Source organism: Octopus bimaculoides, chromosome 19, assembly GCF_046866305.1.
Source record: "Octopus bimaculoides isolate indiv1 chromosome 19, ASM4686630v1, whole genome shotgun sequence".
Taxonomy (NCBI): Eukaryota; Metazoa; Mollusca; class Cephalopoda; order Octopoda; family Octopodidae; genus Octopus; species Octopus bimaculoides.
The window spans coordinates 53,153,445-53,169,539 of NC_142946.1; the positions used below are offsets into that span (position 1 = coordinate 53,153,445).

The 16,095-nt window shown below is 35.2% G+C and overlaps 1 protein-coding gene across 4 annotated transcripts; it reads left to right on the top strand.

Moving 5' to 3' along the window:
* The first annotated feature begins 1,075 nt into the window (after positions 1-1,075).
* LOC106876475 (uncharacterized) lies at positions 1,076-15,483 on the top strand. Of its 4 annotated transcripts, none has more exons than XM_089337736.1 (5): positions 1,076-1,338; positions 5,675-7,084; positions 10,017-10,184; positions 10,509-10,687; positions 15,229-15,483. In XM_089337736.1, the coding sequence occupies exons 2-5, from the start codon at positions 6,160-6,162 to the stop codon at positions 15,412-15,414; spliced, it is 1,458 nt and encodes a 485-aa protein (XP_089193862.1). In that variant the 5' UTR covers positions 1,076-1,338; positions 5,675-6,159; the 3' UTR covers positions 15,415-15,483. The 4 variants fall into 4 exon arrangements, with proteins under 4 accessions (XP_089193862.1, XP_089193860.1, XP_089193863.1 ...); XM_089337734.1 differs by having other exon boundaries at positions 1,082-1,338; positions 6,142-7,084; XM_089337737.1 differs by lacking the exon at positions 1,076-1,338 and adding an exon at positions 4,218-4,437 and having other exon boundaries at positions 6,142-7,084.
* The last annotated feature ends 612 nt before the right edge of the window (positions 15,484-16,095 follow it).

Sequence of the window (16,095 nt, forward strand, 5' to 3'; positions counted from 1 at the left end):
TTTTACCAAGCCCTTCGGTATGTAAGCACCATTATCGGTGTGGAACTTATTTAAAAGTTCTTATACATTTATAAACAAAATTAAGGGATCAGCAACAGGTTGCTTCACCACATACCGAAGTTCAGAAATAGCAGCTAAAAATGCTGAAACTCCAACAGATAGCAACGCACACACAGAGATGTGTGTGATTCTCATTATATCGGAATTTATTGTGAAAAAATGTTTCCGACGGTGGGGGTGGAGGGTTTCGAACAATTTCTACGGGACTGCTTCTTTACGCATAACTTACAGAAAAAGGGATAATTTTTAAATGAAATTTTCTGTAAATATTTTTTCAGAGCGTGTAGATTACGATTATATCGGAATTTGGTTTGTAAAAACAAATTTGGTGTGCTCGTCACATATATCAGAAAAAAAAAAAAAAAAAAATGTGATGCGTGTCTATGTGTGTGTGTGTGTGCGTGCGCGCTCACTATTTTACTTTTCACTATCAAATTCCCATGTAATCATAATTTACATACTCTGAAAAGTATTTATAAAAAGACTTCATTTAAAATTACCCATTTTTCTGAAAGTTAAATCTGTCTCATATGAATTTTCCGAAGCTCCTGACCTCATCCTCGGAAAAGTGTTTCAGCACATATTTCGATATAATGAAAATCTGCATCATCTGAAGCATATATGTAGAACATTTCATTTAAAAATATCTATTTTTCTAGAAGTTATGAGGAAACAAAGTCGAGGTGGGGGTACACATCTGGGCGAAGGTAAGGCGCGTGCACACCACCCATAAGACGAGTTTATTTCTTTGAAAGCCAGGAGGTAATAGGTGGAGGAAGGGGCCATGAGTATTTTTTTTAAAGAAAAATGACAATTTAAAAAAAAAAATCCCAGATTCGTAATTTCTGTATTTTTATACGTGGATTTAAAAAAAAAAGTTAGAAATTAAGAAATTGGGGGCGGGGGATTAAAATTTCGAAAACGTGATTTTTGGGCAAAATCGTATTCTCCTATATCGAAAACATAGAAATCCGAAAAAAGTTTGGAATCCCCCAAAATATTGGAAATGGGTGGTGTGCACGCGCTTTACCTTTACCCACACCTGTAGGAAAGCCGTATATTTTTCTGTTTGTAGGTGAACGTGTGTGTGTATGTGTGGATATGAATGTATGCATAAATGTCTGTTTGACCATATATGTAATAACTTTCCCTAATAGAAAGTGAAAGTAGTTATTCAACGAAACACTACATGGCTAGACTATTTAAATGCAATTCGTGTTGATAAACTCCACTGTCGCAGTTTACTATCTCTTCGATTTCCACCAAAACTGTCTCCAAGTAAGTATCTTTGTTTAATGTTTACTTTAATTCCCGGCCATTAAAATAAACAAAAAAAGGTGTATTAAACAAATATGAAAACAAAAAATGGCGACAACGAACTGGGGGTGGGAAGAGGACTTTCGGAAAATTCACATGATCCGATTTTCTTCTTCATAACTTTTAGAAAAATGGATATCTTTTTATGAAATTTTATATAAACACCTTTCAAACGGTATAGATTGCGATTATAAAGAAATTTGTGGGGAAAATGTTTTCCGAGGGGGTGGGCAGAGGACTTTATAAAAAAAGATTTTAAAAAAGTCATCCCATGTATCATCGTGAGAGAAACAAATTCATAAATACGGTGTTGAATATGGTTTCACTATGGAAAAAAGTTAAGGACGATTTAGCTGTTGTTTTTAGCACATCTTCACCGTTGGGATATTTTCCAAAACCTTTTTCTATTACTCTTTTATTCTTACTTGTTTCAGTCATTTGACCGCGACCATGCTGGAGCACGGTCTTCAGTCGAGCAAATCGACCCCAGGACTTATTCTGTGTAAGCCTGGTACTTATTCTATCGTACTCTTTTTCCGAACCGCTAAGTTACGGGGACGTAAACATACCAGCGGTTGTCAAACGATGTTGGGGGAACAAACACAAACACACACATATATATATACAACGGGCTTCTTTCAGTTTCCGTCTATCAAATCCACTCACAAGGCTTTGGTCGGCCTAAGGCTATAGTAGAAGACACTCGCCCAAATGCCACGCAGTGGGACTGAACCCAGAATCATGTGGTTGGTAAACAAGCTACTTACCACACAGCCACTCCTGCACCTCAAACGAAAAATAAATTAATCTAAAAATGTTGTTAAAAATTTACCAAAATTAAAAAAAAACAAACTTATTTCCATTACACTCAAGCCAAAAAATAATTTATGATTATCTTTTCGAAAGTCCGCTCCCTAGTCCCTCAGAAAAAAATTTTCCCCAGAAATTTCTTTATAATCGTAATCCATACCGTTTGAAAGCTTTTTATATGAAATTTCGGTTAATGTTTACATTTTGAACCCGAAAATGAAAATACCACCCACCAAAAAAAAAAAAAAAAAAAAAAAAAAAAAATACTGGAATGGGTGTAAAACAATGTGTGGGATAAGTTAAAATACATTTTATGAGGCCTTGAAAACGAAGAAGTATGCATTTTCTTTCTTTCTTTCTTTCTTTCTTTCTTAGTAAGAATTCTTTGAATAATGTAGTAATGCAGTACGTAATGGCTGGAAAACAAAAGATCATAATGAGTTTGTCTTTGATCATATAAGGTTCAGTGTAAACCCAGGGGTGAGAGTGATTTAAACGTGTTGAGACAAAAAAAGTTGTAGGAGGAGGCAGTAAAATTTTGAATTTATTTTATTTTATTCTTCTAGAATCTTAATTTTTGTCGTTGAAAAACGTAGAGCTCCTGGAAAGTATTAAAAAATTGTGGGTGGGGTCGGGGTGACCGTCAGACATTTTGAAACAGTTAGGCAAAGGTGGGGATGAATAACTTTTCGAAAAAAGTTCTTAAAAAATGGAAAAGGAGAATGAAAAGTAGCTGATTTTAATTTTCTTTAGAGAATCATAATCTTCATCGCTGAAAATTTACTGATTGAAAGATAAGATGTCGGAAGTGGATTGAGAGAGTTTTGGTTGTTATTTCTAGCAGTTCAAGCGACCTCATTGACGCCAACCACCTTGATCTTTAGCTCGAAGTGTCGTCTGCTCATTGTTTAACATACAATCTACGCATGCGCAAACGAATTTTTAAGTCGTGGAGAAGTGTGTAAAGCAGAATATGAGAGTGAGAAGGCATTAAAAATATTAGAATTTAAAAAAAAATTAAAATCAGAATAGTAATATCTAAATTTCAGGAAGGAAAAAAAAAAAAAAAAAAAAAGGTTAAACAGTATTGGCGCATGCGTGGATATATGTTTAGAAGTTTGTTTACTAACATGGTTCTCCTTAGCGTACTTCGGAAAAGTGATTTGTACTGTAGCCTTGGGCCTACCAAAGCCTTGTGAGTGGATTTGGTTTTCGGAAACTGAATGAAGCCGGTGATCATTCGTTTTGACTTGCATAGCTATCACTGGATCCCAGCCGGTTGTTCGTTAATTTCCGTAAAAAATTTATTTATTTATTTATTTTTGTTTTCATGACATATAGAAGGCGACATTTGCTTCGAAGTGAGAGCAGCAATTGAAAGAGGATAAAGTGTAAGACTTATGGACGTGCGTGTGTGTGTCAGAGAGAGAGAGAGAGAGAGAGCGAGGGGGAGGAGAAGGAGAGAGAGTGAGTGAAGGTGTGTGTTGTGATGACGCGTGGAAGGCGACATTTGCTTTGAAGTGAGAGGAGAAAGTGAAAGCTGTATATACGTGTGCGAGAAAGAGAGAGAGAGAGAGAGAGAGAGAGAGAGAGAGAGTGAAATGTGTTGTGTATGTATCATTTTGCATGTATGTGGAAGTGGCTAGGGTTCGTTCTTATTTGCTGCGCGCGCGCCTTGTTCAGCACTATGTATTAGTCACACGCATACAAACACACGTTATATATATATATATATATATATATATATATATATATATATATATATATATATATATATATATATATAGACGTGTATATGTGAGTATGTTTGTAGTACTATGGGCCGTGTATATGTGTGTAATGAAGCCCTTAGCCAACTGCTGTGGCCAGTCAATGTATCTGGGGCACTTTTGAAAGAACTGTGTGTGTGTATATATATATATATATATATATATATATATACACACACACTAGCCACTTACACATACAAAAATACATATACGACACACCTTCTCTCTCTCTCTCTCTCTCTCTCTCTCTCTCTCTCTCTCTCTCACACACACACACACGTCCATTTCAGTAAATAAATAAAATAATTTTACGGAGATTAACGAACAACCAGCTGGGATCCAGTGATAGCTATGCAAACCAAAACGAAAGATCACCATGAATCCCATGGTGTGTCTATGCCTGTGTTCCATCACCATCACCATTTGACACGCAGTGTTGGTTTGTTTACGTCCCTTTTACGTAAAATCGGTATAACTATGTGTAAGTGAGCTTGCGCATATATTGACACATCACAAAATGAAACCTGGAATTTTTACAAAACCTTGTGTTAGTATGCATGTGTGTTTTCCTCAAGAGTTTATTTTTCATATTAAATTCCGCTGTAATCGTAATGCACCTCACCTTGAAAAATGCATTTTTTCGGAAAAATTTCTTCGTATTCCTAGGTTTTTTAGATCAGAGATTATGAATAGGCAAAAAAAAAAAACACGTTTTCAAACTTTTTAATCCCCCACCCTCAAACCCTGCCAAACACAAATTTTAAATTCTAAACATTTTTCAAACATTGTTTTTTAATCCATGTGGAAAAATATGGAAATTTTAACAACAATTTCTACAGTTTAGCCAAATGAATATAGAAAATACATTTTTACATCCCCACTTCAATGAAATTTCCACACTTCAATATACAACAATATATATATATATATATATATATATATATATATATATATATATATATATATATATAGATATATATATATATATATATATATATATACACACACACATAGGTATGTATATACCTATGTGAGTGCGTTTTTGTGTTTGATAGCTGGTATTGGTTTTTTCATATCCTTTGTAACTTTAACGAAAGAACCAATTGAATAAGTACTGGGTCTAAAAAAAAAAGCTTCGGGGCAGTACCTCAGCATGGCTACAATCCAATAACTGAGGCAAGCAAAAAGTGAAAAGATAAAAATATATAGTAAGCTAATCACTATGAGGACAGCTGGTAATAACAAAAGTCAATACTTCCACTGATGATGCCTTATAAACAGAAATGCTTTGAGTTGTCTTCCTTGCTTGCTTGCACAAAGGCTAATGTTTTCTCACCTCTAATATATTTTACTGGAAAAGGTTTTTCTTCAGAGTAATACATGATTTTCTTTCTTTCACTCTATTATTTAATATTTCTTTTTGTGAGAGTAAGTTACCAATTAAGCTGGGTGCCGCTTAGTTTTTGTAATCAAAGCTTAAACAGTTTAAATTGTCACATAAAAAAAAAAGACTTTTGTTGGATTTTCAACAGTTTCCATGATCTTGCATTATCATTATCTTCCATGATCATTGTCTAACTTCTAATTGATTCGATCAGGTAATCTCTGATAAGTTAGATTGTGTAACCTTTGATAAAATTCTATTTTATATATAAAAAGAAAGTAAAATGTTATGCTTTTTACTCACCTTTTTTCTTCTTTTCTTCCCACCTACCCAGATATTGATATATTAAAACCAAATTCAAGTATATAATCGTGTCTAAATGGCAAAGATTATAACATCAGAGAAAGGTTAAAAAGACCTCAGCAAGATATGAAATGTTTTTTCAGCTGAGAAATTATTTTACTCATTCATAAAAGATTTTCAGTGTCACTTGGTTTAAATCAGAAACACCATTTGAAGACCAGGGATGAAGGTCATGAAATATGTTCATCAAGCCTACCAAATAACATCCAGATGTTTGAGCAAAAAAAGTGGATGACATGAATACTATTGCACATTAGATAGTGATTTCATTTCATCAAACAAAAATATCTTTTTCTATAAATATAACTGGTTGTTTTGTGCCTTTTATCTTAACCATCACAGTAGCTTTTCTTTTCTATTTATTTTAAAACAAATAGGCTAGAAATTGCTTAATTATAAAATATTACTCTTTTTTTTTTCCTGTTTTTAATATTTCAGATTTTCATTAAATTCAAAATGGTTAAAATTGAAGATTGTTGCCAAAATTGTGGTCAGGTGTCAGCTCTTTATCAATGTTATCGGTGCAAAATGGTTTCCTATTGTTCCAAAAATTGTGAAAGAAAGCACAAAAAAGAACATAGCAGAGTGTGTTTTACTCCTCAAACTACACTGAATCAAATAAATCCATTGACTGAATCAGAAGTAACATGTTCCAATAATAAAAAAAAATCAAATAATGAAAAAACAGATAATAAAAAAGAGTGTTTAAAAGACAGTTCCAATGGTAAAACAGAAAACTTGTGTGAAACATGTTTTAGAACTAATATTCCTTTAAAGAAATGTTCTAAGTGCAAAACAACTTACTACTGCTCAACTGACTGCCAGAAATATGATTGGTCAACACATAAAAGCAATTGTAAGGTTCCAGAAATGAATACTGAGGTGAAGTATGAGAAGGAGAGTGGCCATGAGTATAGCAAGGAGAGAAGTAACAAAAAAGATCCAGTGAAGGAGAACAGTGTGAGCGTAGATGATGGGGATGGTAGTGATCCAGTGAAGGAGAGCAGTGTGAGCGTAGATGATGAAGATGGTATTGAAGTAGACAGCAAGGTAGGCAGTAAGAATAAAAAGAAAAGAAATAGAAGAAAAAAGCGTAAGAATGTCAACAGTGTCAACATAGAGAATGACGGAGCCACTAGCAAGACAGACGTCAGGGATGAGATCAACAAAAAGGATAGTGACACAAAGGCTAGCAAGGGAAACACTGGAAATGTGAACTATAAAGACAAAGATGGTGGAATGGACAGTGAGAAGGAATCCAGCAAGAAGGGGAAGAGTCAAAAACGGACGGTCCAGGTGAAGAGCAAAGAAGATATTAAGCAGACTGGAACAATAAACACTGAAAGGAAAAGTGATGCAAGAATTAGTGTCGAAAATACTGGTAATCATCTTTTACAATTTCTTTTGAATATTTGGAGATTTTTAATCTATATATATAAAAATGAGAATGTGTGTCTGTCTGTGTGTCTGTCTGTCTGTCTGTCTGTCTGTCTGTGTGAATCCCTAAAACTCGAGAACTACACAACCAATTTCATTCAAATTTTACAGATGCCTTACTTAGGGTTCCAGTTGTGTTTTAGTCAAAAAATTTTTTAACTTCTTGCAGAGTTCGAGCCCACGGCAACATAATATCTCCTCCACTATTTAAGTATTACGTGTCAAAAGTGAAACAAAAACACTCATGTCAAATACTTTCACTTTAAAAATGAAACTATTCTACTAACTGAAACAATTACATTTTGATACTGTAATGACAGATACTTTCAGAGAGAGAGAAAGAGAGAGAGAGAGAGAGAGAGAGAGAGAGAGAGAGAGAGAGAGAGAGAGAGAGAGAGAGAGAGAGAGAGAAAGAGAGAGAGAGAGAGAGATAGAGAGAGAGGGAGAGAGAGAGATGTATATGTATACATATAGATGTATATGTACACGTTATTCCACTAACTGAAACAATCACATTTCGATACTGTAATTACAGATACTTTCAGAGAGAGAGAAAAAGAGAAAGAGAGAGAAAGAGATGTATATGTATACATATACATGTATATGTACACGTATATGCATAGATATATATAGATATAGATCTATATGCATACATGTATATGTATACATGTGTAGATGTATATATAGATAGATGTACATGTAATATGTACACATATATACATATATATACATGTATACAGATATCTAAACATATATACACCCATCACACACAAACACATGCACACAAACACACACATTAGTCATTTGTTTTCTTATCCAAAACTACGTCAAAAGTACTGAACGGATCTTTTTGAAATTTGGAAATTATATTCTATGTATAACGGCCATAACTCCCATGAAAATTCATATATTTTTGATGTTGATGAAATTTTAACCCGAACATAACAGATGAGCATTATTTGTAATTCAACGGTACAACAGTGTAAGACTACCCTTTCAGATATACTTTCATTGTGATTTCTGCAATGTGGTGCATAAATTGTCAAGTAAATGAGACGCATCTTTGCCTCCACTGATTCACTTGCAAAGTGTTGAGTAAAATTATTTCGTTGCAGACCTCCTTTGGGTCTTTTTATTATCACTACGACACACATAGTCCCCAGTTGGTAACATTGATTTCAAGGCCCTCCTGGATGAGACACTGGCATTCCACTTAATGTCTATGTTCTATGCTGGCATGGATTGGAGAGTTATTAATGTAGAAATATGGTATCGTAGTTACTAACAGTTGAGGGTTGCGTAGTCTAGACGGCGTTTTTAGATTTCATTATTCTCTTTAACCCGGGCAAAGCCGGGTATTTCTGCTAGTATATATTATATATGTTATTTTTGAAGCATATGCCTTTGATTTCCACCCTTATTACTGATCACCCCACTCTCTCTCTCTCCCACACTTCACATCATCTCCCTATTTCTTGTTTATAATGTTTTATTACAATGCTGCTCTACACCCACTCCCTTGTTTTTGAAATCCACTTGTCACCTCTTCCTGCTTGACCCACTCTTATTTCCTTCACCTTCCCCCAAACTGACATTCATTGTTGGATACTGATCATGCTCCTTCCCTTGTTTACTGTTCACTGAATCACCTATACTCCCTATCTCTAGCCATTTATCACTCACCTCAGTGAGCTGGCAGAATCGGTAGCATGCTGGACAAAATGCTTAGTGGTATTTCACCCATCGTTACGTACTTAGTTCAAATTCTGCTGAGATCGACTTTACCTTTCATCCTTTCGGGGTCAATAAATTAAGTATTTGTTGCATACTGGGGTCAATCTAATCAACTGGCCCCCTTCCCACAAAAATTTCTGGTCTTGTGCCTATAGTAGAAAGGATTTGTCACTCATCTCACAATGCTGCTCTCTGCCCACTCCCCTGTTTTGTAATCCACTTATCACCTCCTCCTTCTTGATCCCCTCTTTCTCTTTCACCATCCCCAAAACTGATATTGACCATTAAATATTGAATATCGACCATACCTCTCTTCTGTTTTCTGTTCACTGCATCACTTATACTCGCTACCTCTAACCATCTCTCACTCTCTCACAGACTCACCTGATCCTTTGTCCCAAACTCCTTTACATTTACCCTTTTGTGTCTTGAGGGTATGTCCCGAAATTAAGTAGTTGCAAAACAAGTTTGTCAACCACACAGCCATGGGGAAATATGAGAAAAGTAAAAAGTGTTTATGAATGATGTGTTTCAGAGTGAATTCAACTATAAATAATAGTTCAGAATACATTAGATCTGAAAGAAGAGAGAAAGCTACCTGACTCTTTTTGGAGGCGTGGCAAGGAGCCGAATCTTGCTGCTACACAATGATCTCCCAGCAGTGACCATTCTCTAGCCTAACATTCTAACCAGAAAGTCACAAGTGTTCATTTAAAAAAATATGAAAATGTGACAATTGGGTGTGACTGATTTGGCATGGCAGGCTGGAGACTGAACTTGTTTTAGTGGCATTACATTTTGGTAATAGAGGCTATCACACACACTGACGCACAGAAATGTATGTATATAGATGAACAGGAGTGAGAGATTAAAATTCATTAATTGTCCCCTCTCCTCATGAAAAGTAATGTGCTCACACATATAAGCAAAAAGAGAGAGAACAAGTGAAACACCTGATATCAAATAAGTCACTGTAGACTTACTGATGCCAAGTAGGCTGTGCGAAATATGTAGCTACACTTCATTTTCTATGTAAATATTTTGACTTTGTTTTCCTGTTTATAAATCAGCCTTTTTTAAATACTATTTATATGTTGATATATTTCTTTTATTTACATGGATTTAATAATTTAATCATGAAGGTGAAATATGTGACAGTTGTGGTAATTTTTATGAATATTTAATGAAATGTGGCCAGTGCAAGAATGCAAAATATTGCTCAAAATCTTGTCAGAAATCTGCATGGCCTCATCACAAGAAATTGTGTACATCTTCTAACAACGCAAATACTGAATCTTCAAGACTCATAGGTAAGTTCTAAGTTTTTAAAGCCTTGGTTGGTCTCTTCCATGTGTACATACACACATATATAGTAAGCTTCCATCATATTCTATCCACCCTTTCAGCCTGAGGTAATAGTAGAAGATATTTGTCCTTTATGCCGTGTAGTGCAACAGATCCTAAGACCACTTGATTCCAAAGAAAACATCTTAACCACACAGCCACACCTGCACCTGTCTATTCAGATACTGAATCTGAAAGAAAATTGCTTATATCTGCAGTCATTTTACTTCTAGCATAATTTATTCCTTCTTTCTGTCATATAATTTCAATTTCTAAACTTTATATTTTAGATAATTTCCAGAAAGCTATACATGAAGCAGAAAGGAGATTTCCCTGCCATAATAAAATTACAAGATTTTATGAGGTTTCAGCCGGATGTATGCCTCATCTTTCCGAAAGAAATAAACTTCTTGTTGCTTACATTTTAGAAGTAGGATTCCACTTCTTTAGGCCTTCTTTTTTCATCCAAGTAAGTATATTTCAATCATTTAAGGAATTTCTATTTCTTTATTTTCTCCATTTATTGTTTCTCTAAGTATGATTATGTGTATACAAGCAAATAACAATCACTGTTGAGTGGTAACATATTTAACAGCTGCAGTGGTAGGCATGATACACAAGTGTATGCATATGTGTGTATGTATGTGTGTATATATATATATATATATATGTATATATATATATATATATATATATATATATATATATATATATATATATATATATATATATATATATATATATATATATATACATATATATATATATATATATATATATATATATATATATATACATATATATATATACATATACATATATATATATATATATATATATATATATATATATATATATATATATATCGAAATTGAACCAAATTCGATGACTGGCACCCATGCCAACCTTCCTTCATTGGACACTAAATTCAGCTTGCGAAGACCTGTTGGGGCAAGTGAGATCGAAACTGAACCAAATTCGATGACTGGAACTTGTGCCAGTGGAGCACTAACAGCACCAACTGAGTGAGATCACTGCCAGAGCAGCGGTCTCGCTTCCGTGCCGGTGGCACGTAAAAAGCACCATTTGAGCGTGATCGTTTCCAGCTTCGCCTTACTGGACCTCAGAACTCTCTGGCCCACAATGTATTTGCAGTGCCAGTACTCATATCAACATTTGGGCTACTTGATTGGTCACTTGATGAGATCCAAGCCATTGATGTGAAAACCCGGAAAATACTAACAAGGACACATAATTTCCACATAAACAGTGATGTAGACTGCCTCTACCTAAAACAGAAACAAAACGGCAGAGGTTTAACATTGATCTGAAATGCCTTTGAATGTCGCATCATATCCCTTCGGCAACATCTTTTAACCATCAAGTGTTGAAGTGCATCTCTTGAACAAATTTGCATACATGAGGCTGATAACATCATAAGACTTGGAAAGCAGCTCCTTGAGCAACATTCCTTTCGTGATAACTTTAAATACATACCCAAAGAAGTCACATGACTCTACCACAACATATCAGAAGATTATGCATGGGTTAGGGTTAGTAGAAAGCTCTGAGATGATAGTAAGATTTATCATGAAAGCAGTCTATCATGGACCAATAGTCGGATTACTACCTCTCACTTCGAAGGGTATGAGTTTGCAATCCAGGAACAGGAAATATCAACCAAATACCTGATCCACAAAAGGGATAGAAATTCAGGAAAAGCAGTAAAATGTGACAACCAATGCAGACTTTGTGGAGTTAATACAAAATATATCACCCACATCATAAGCAGTTGTCTGAAAATGTCATCACAGTATTATCTACCGATGAGACATGATGTTGTGGCTAGCAATGAACTCCATTTAAAGGATAACCCCAAGGACAAAGCCACTCATAATAAAATGGAGTACTGGGTGGAATGTCCCAGTGAAAACCTCAATAAAATGTAAGCACAACAGGCCTGTTATGATTTGGGATAGAGAAATTAGCTGCCCATTGGATGTTAACATAAAGCTGAAGATCAGTGAGAAAGAGAACAGCCACACTGAACTATTGAGAAATCTGCAGTTACTCTATCCAGATTACAAGTTCAGGTTTATACCTGTAATTATTGGGGCCCTAGAATATGTAACACACTGTCTAAATACCAATCTTGAGGAATTAGGCTTTTCAAAACCAAAAAAGGAGAAAGTTAATTTGAAAACTACAGATCCAATCCATCACTGGAACTGTAAAAATCTGTAAAACTTTCCAGAAGCAGGTCTACATATGCAACTATATGCATGAGAATTCATACACAAAACAAAATATACAAATCTGCACATATATTTACATACATAAATGTGTGCGTGTATATGTACATACATACATACCCACCCTGTTGTTGATGTTGAAATTCCAATGAAGGAGTCTTGGATCTAGGTTAGAAACTGGTTCTTTCTCTGTTGGCAAGAAATCTTGAAACAAAACTGAATAATAACATACAGATATATAAATTTGAGCAAAGTCAACTCCAACACATTGGCACCAACTTCATGCAAGCATGAAGGCATGCTGACAAAACACTGCTCCTCTAAATCAAAAGCTTACCTGTCATTGTGGTTCTGTGGTACAAAGCATCTAGCTATCTATTCAAGAAAACACCGAGTAAATGATCCACAAGCACTCAAGCAAACTGAGTCCTCAACTTGTTCCATTTGTCAAAAGGCTTGCAAGGCTCCAGCAGGCCTCAAGAGACACATTAGTGTCCATAGAACGCTTTATTTTATACTGAACCCTAATTTGTCGTTCAGAACAAGAGAATCCATCATATATATATATATATATATATATATATATATATATATAGTGACTCGGAGGAGAAAGATGTGTGGGGATACCATTATGAAAGGTTATTAAATCTGCTGAATGACTGGGAGAAGGAGAGTCTTTCAAATATCAAACCAATTGAGGGACCAGCCATCAGAGTTGATAGCAGTATAATAGATAAGGCAATTAAGAATATGAAAACTGGGAAAGCCGAGATGCACTTGCATAGTTAATCAGGTTATTCAGGAAGGTGTTATCCTAAAAGACTGGTGTAGCAGTATTATAGTTAGCTGCTACAAGGGTAAAGGTGATGCAGTAGATAGAAACGATTTTAGAGGTACCAAACTGTTAGACCAGGTCATGAAAATTACAGAGAGTTATATCTCAACATCTCAACTGATTAGGGATATAATTAAACTAGATGAGATGCAGTTTGGTTTTGTTGCAGGGAGAAGTACCACAGATGTCATCTTCATAGTGAGACAGTTGCAAGAAAAGTATTTGGCCAAAAGTAAACCATTGTATTTAGCCTTTGTTGACCTGGAGAAAGCTTTTGACAAGGTTCTCCACTCTCTTATCTGATGGTTCCTAAGGAAGCTAGGAGTAGAGGCGTGGCCTGTTAGAGTTGTTCAAGCCATGTACAGTGATGCTGTCAGTAAGGTGAGAGTCGGTCTGGAATATAGTGAACAGTGATGAATTTAGAGTAAAAATTGGAGTTCACCAGGGATAAGTTTTTAGTCCATTCTTATTCATCATAGTTCTCCAGACCATAACAGAGGAATTCGAAACTTGATACCCATGGTAACTACTATATGCTGATGATCTTGCTCTCATTGCAGAATCTGAAGCAGAATTGGAGAAGTTCCGAGTTTAGAAGTAAAACCTGGAATCAAAGGGCTTAAAGTTAACTTAGCATAGACTAAAGGTGTTGTTAGCAAGAAAGCAGATAAGACTCTCCTTCCATCAGGTAAATGGCCCTGCTCAATATGTAGGAAAGGAGTGCGTTGTAATTCCATTTGATGCACCAAATGTAAGCTATGGATGTATAAGAGATGCAATGGAATCATAGGAAGATTAACAGATAAGGTCACTTTCAGGTGTGGAAGATGCACAGGAACAATAAGGACTAAGAGCACGAGGGAGGGACTTAAACTCTCTCAAATGCCCAGGAGGTTCTTTTGAGGTAGAAGATAGTTTCTGCTATTTAGGTGACCAAATTAGTAATGGTGGTGGATACTCTGAAACTATTGTTTCTAGAATAAGAATAGGATGGAGTAAGTTCAGAGAACTACTACTTCTGTTGGAAGCAAAAGGACTCTCTCTCTCAGAGTGAAAGGTAAATTGTATGATGCCTGTGACAATGGCTATATTCCATGGTGGTGAGACATGGGCTTTGACTGCAGAGAATATGTGTAGACTGGACACTGAAAGTTATGGTATCCAGGGCAAGAAATAAAATTACATCCAGTGGTGAAACTCCAGCTCTTGATTTCAGGAGTTTGGGGAAGTATGGAAATGCCCCTTTAGTTACCACTACTTCTAAGTTTGTGCTGGCTTAGGATATTATTCCTTGTCAAGGTCTCCAGTTATAGGTCAAATGGTAGAAGATGGTTGTGTGATGTGGAAGTGAACTGGTCCCCTAGACACATATCTCATGAGCACCCCACTCCATCACTACCTGTGTGTGGACATACCCTGATGTCATGTAAACCACCCCCAATGTTTAAAGGTTAAATAGGTCTTATGCTTCAAGGGTGAGCTTGGGAAAGAAGGAGATGAGCAGAGTGGACTATAATTTAATTGGCAAAACAACAGGAATTCACTGTTGTATCCTTCCCAAGAAAAATTATGAATCTTCAGATTTTGGTATGAATGTCTATGACCACTGATGCCTGTAAGTATGCCACATGAAGAGAAAAAGATGTTGTATGAATGTAGTTACATGCATATTTTCATTTTATAATAATTTCAAATTTTGGCACAAGGCCAGCAATTTTGAAGGTAAGTCAAGTACTACATTGACTGTAGTACTTGACTTACCCCCAAAAGATGGAAACAGTGTTGATTTTAGTGTAATTTGAACTCAGAATGTAAAGAGAAAGAAGAAATGGCACTTACGATTTTGTCTGATGTGCTAAAGATTTTGTTAGCTCACGACCTAAATTATCATTAAATAATAATAAACTTTTCTTCCTTTTTCAGGATATTGAAGGTCGCATATGTAGTCTGATATTTTATCACAAAGAATCAGATCCTCATCCATATTTTTCCTGGGACCAATTGAAAGTTGGGAAATATATTTGTATCTTGGAACCCGAGATTCATTTTTTTCTTGATGGACAAGTTGGTTTTAGAATTAATTCTACTAAGGATGTTAGGGTTTTATAAAATGTTGGGTTAAAAGAAATAAATCTATTTTTCAAGTATTTATTGTTAATAAATTTATTTTATCAAGTATTTATTGTTATTTCTTTAACTATTTCATCTGCAAAAACTCTGTGGAAGCTTGTTGTGTATGTGTCTACATGTGTGCATGTGAACACCGGACTGCCTTTATGTTTGTCTCCTTGTCACCACTTGACAACTGGTGAGGTTTGTTTACATTCCTGTAAGTTAGCAATTCAGCAAAATAGACCGGTAGAATAAGTACAAGTCTTGAAGAAATGAATACTTGCCTTGATTTGTTTGACGAAACCCATCAAGATAGTATTCCAGCATGGCTACAGCTCAATGACAGAAACAAGATAAGAGATAATGTGTTTTTTTTTTTTGTGTATAAATTAACGTGGTTTTAAGGAAGGGAGTTGAGAACTGTTCATTTAGCTGTTTTCTATTTTGAGCTGCACTGTTTTCTTTGATATTCAAGCAATTGGATGTATTTGAAGCAAAAGAAAAAGAGAAGAAACAATTGTAAGGAGAATAAAAATATTTTGATGTGGTGATGATTATTGATTTTATCACCATCAATGTTATGACCACCATCGCCTTTCTATATTCAGGTTATTCCCCAAAGGATGAGAAATTGTGGCAATTGATAAAAAACAGAATCTCTCCTGTTAATACTCACAT

Excerpts from the sequence above, each read along its gene's own strand:
- LOC106876475 (XM_089337734.1), top strand. The coding sequence starts at position 1,267 with ATGCAATTCGTGTTGATAAACTCCACTGTCGCAGTTTACTATCTCTTC. Across the intron at positions 7,085-10,016 it reads AATTAGTGTCGAAAATACTG|GTGAAATATGTGACAGTTGT; the intron begins GTAATCATCTTT and ends TTAATCATGAAG. Across the intron at positions 10,688-15,228 it reads GGCCTTCTTTTTTCATCCAA|GATATTGAAGGTCGCATATG; the intron begins GTAAGTATATTT and ends TTCCTTTTTCAG.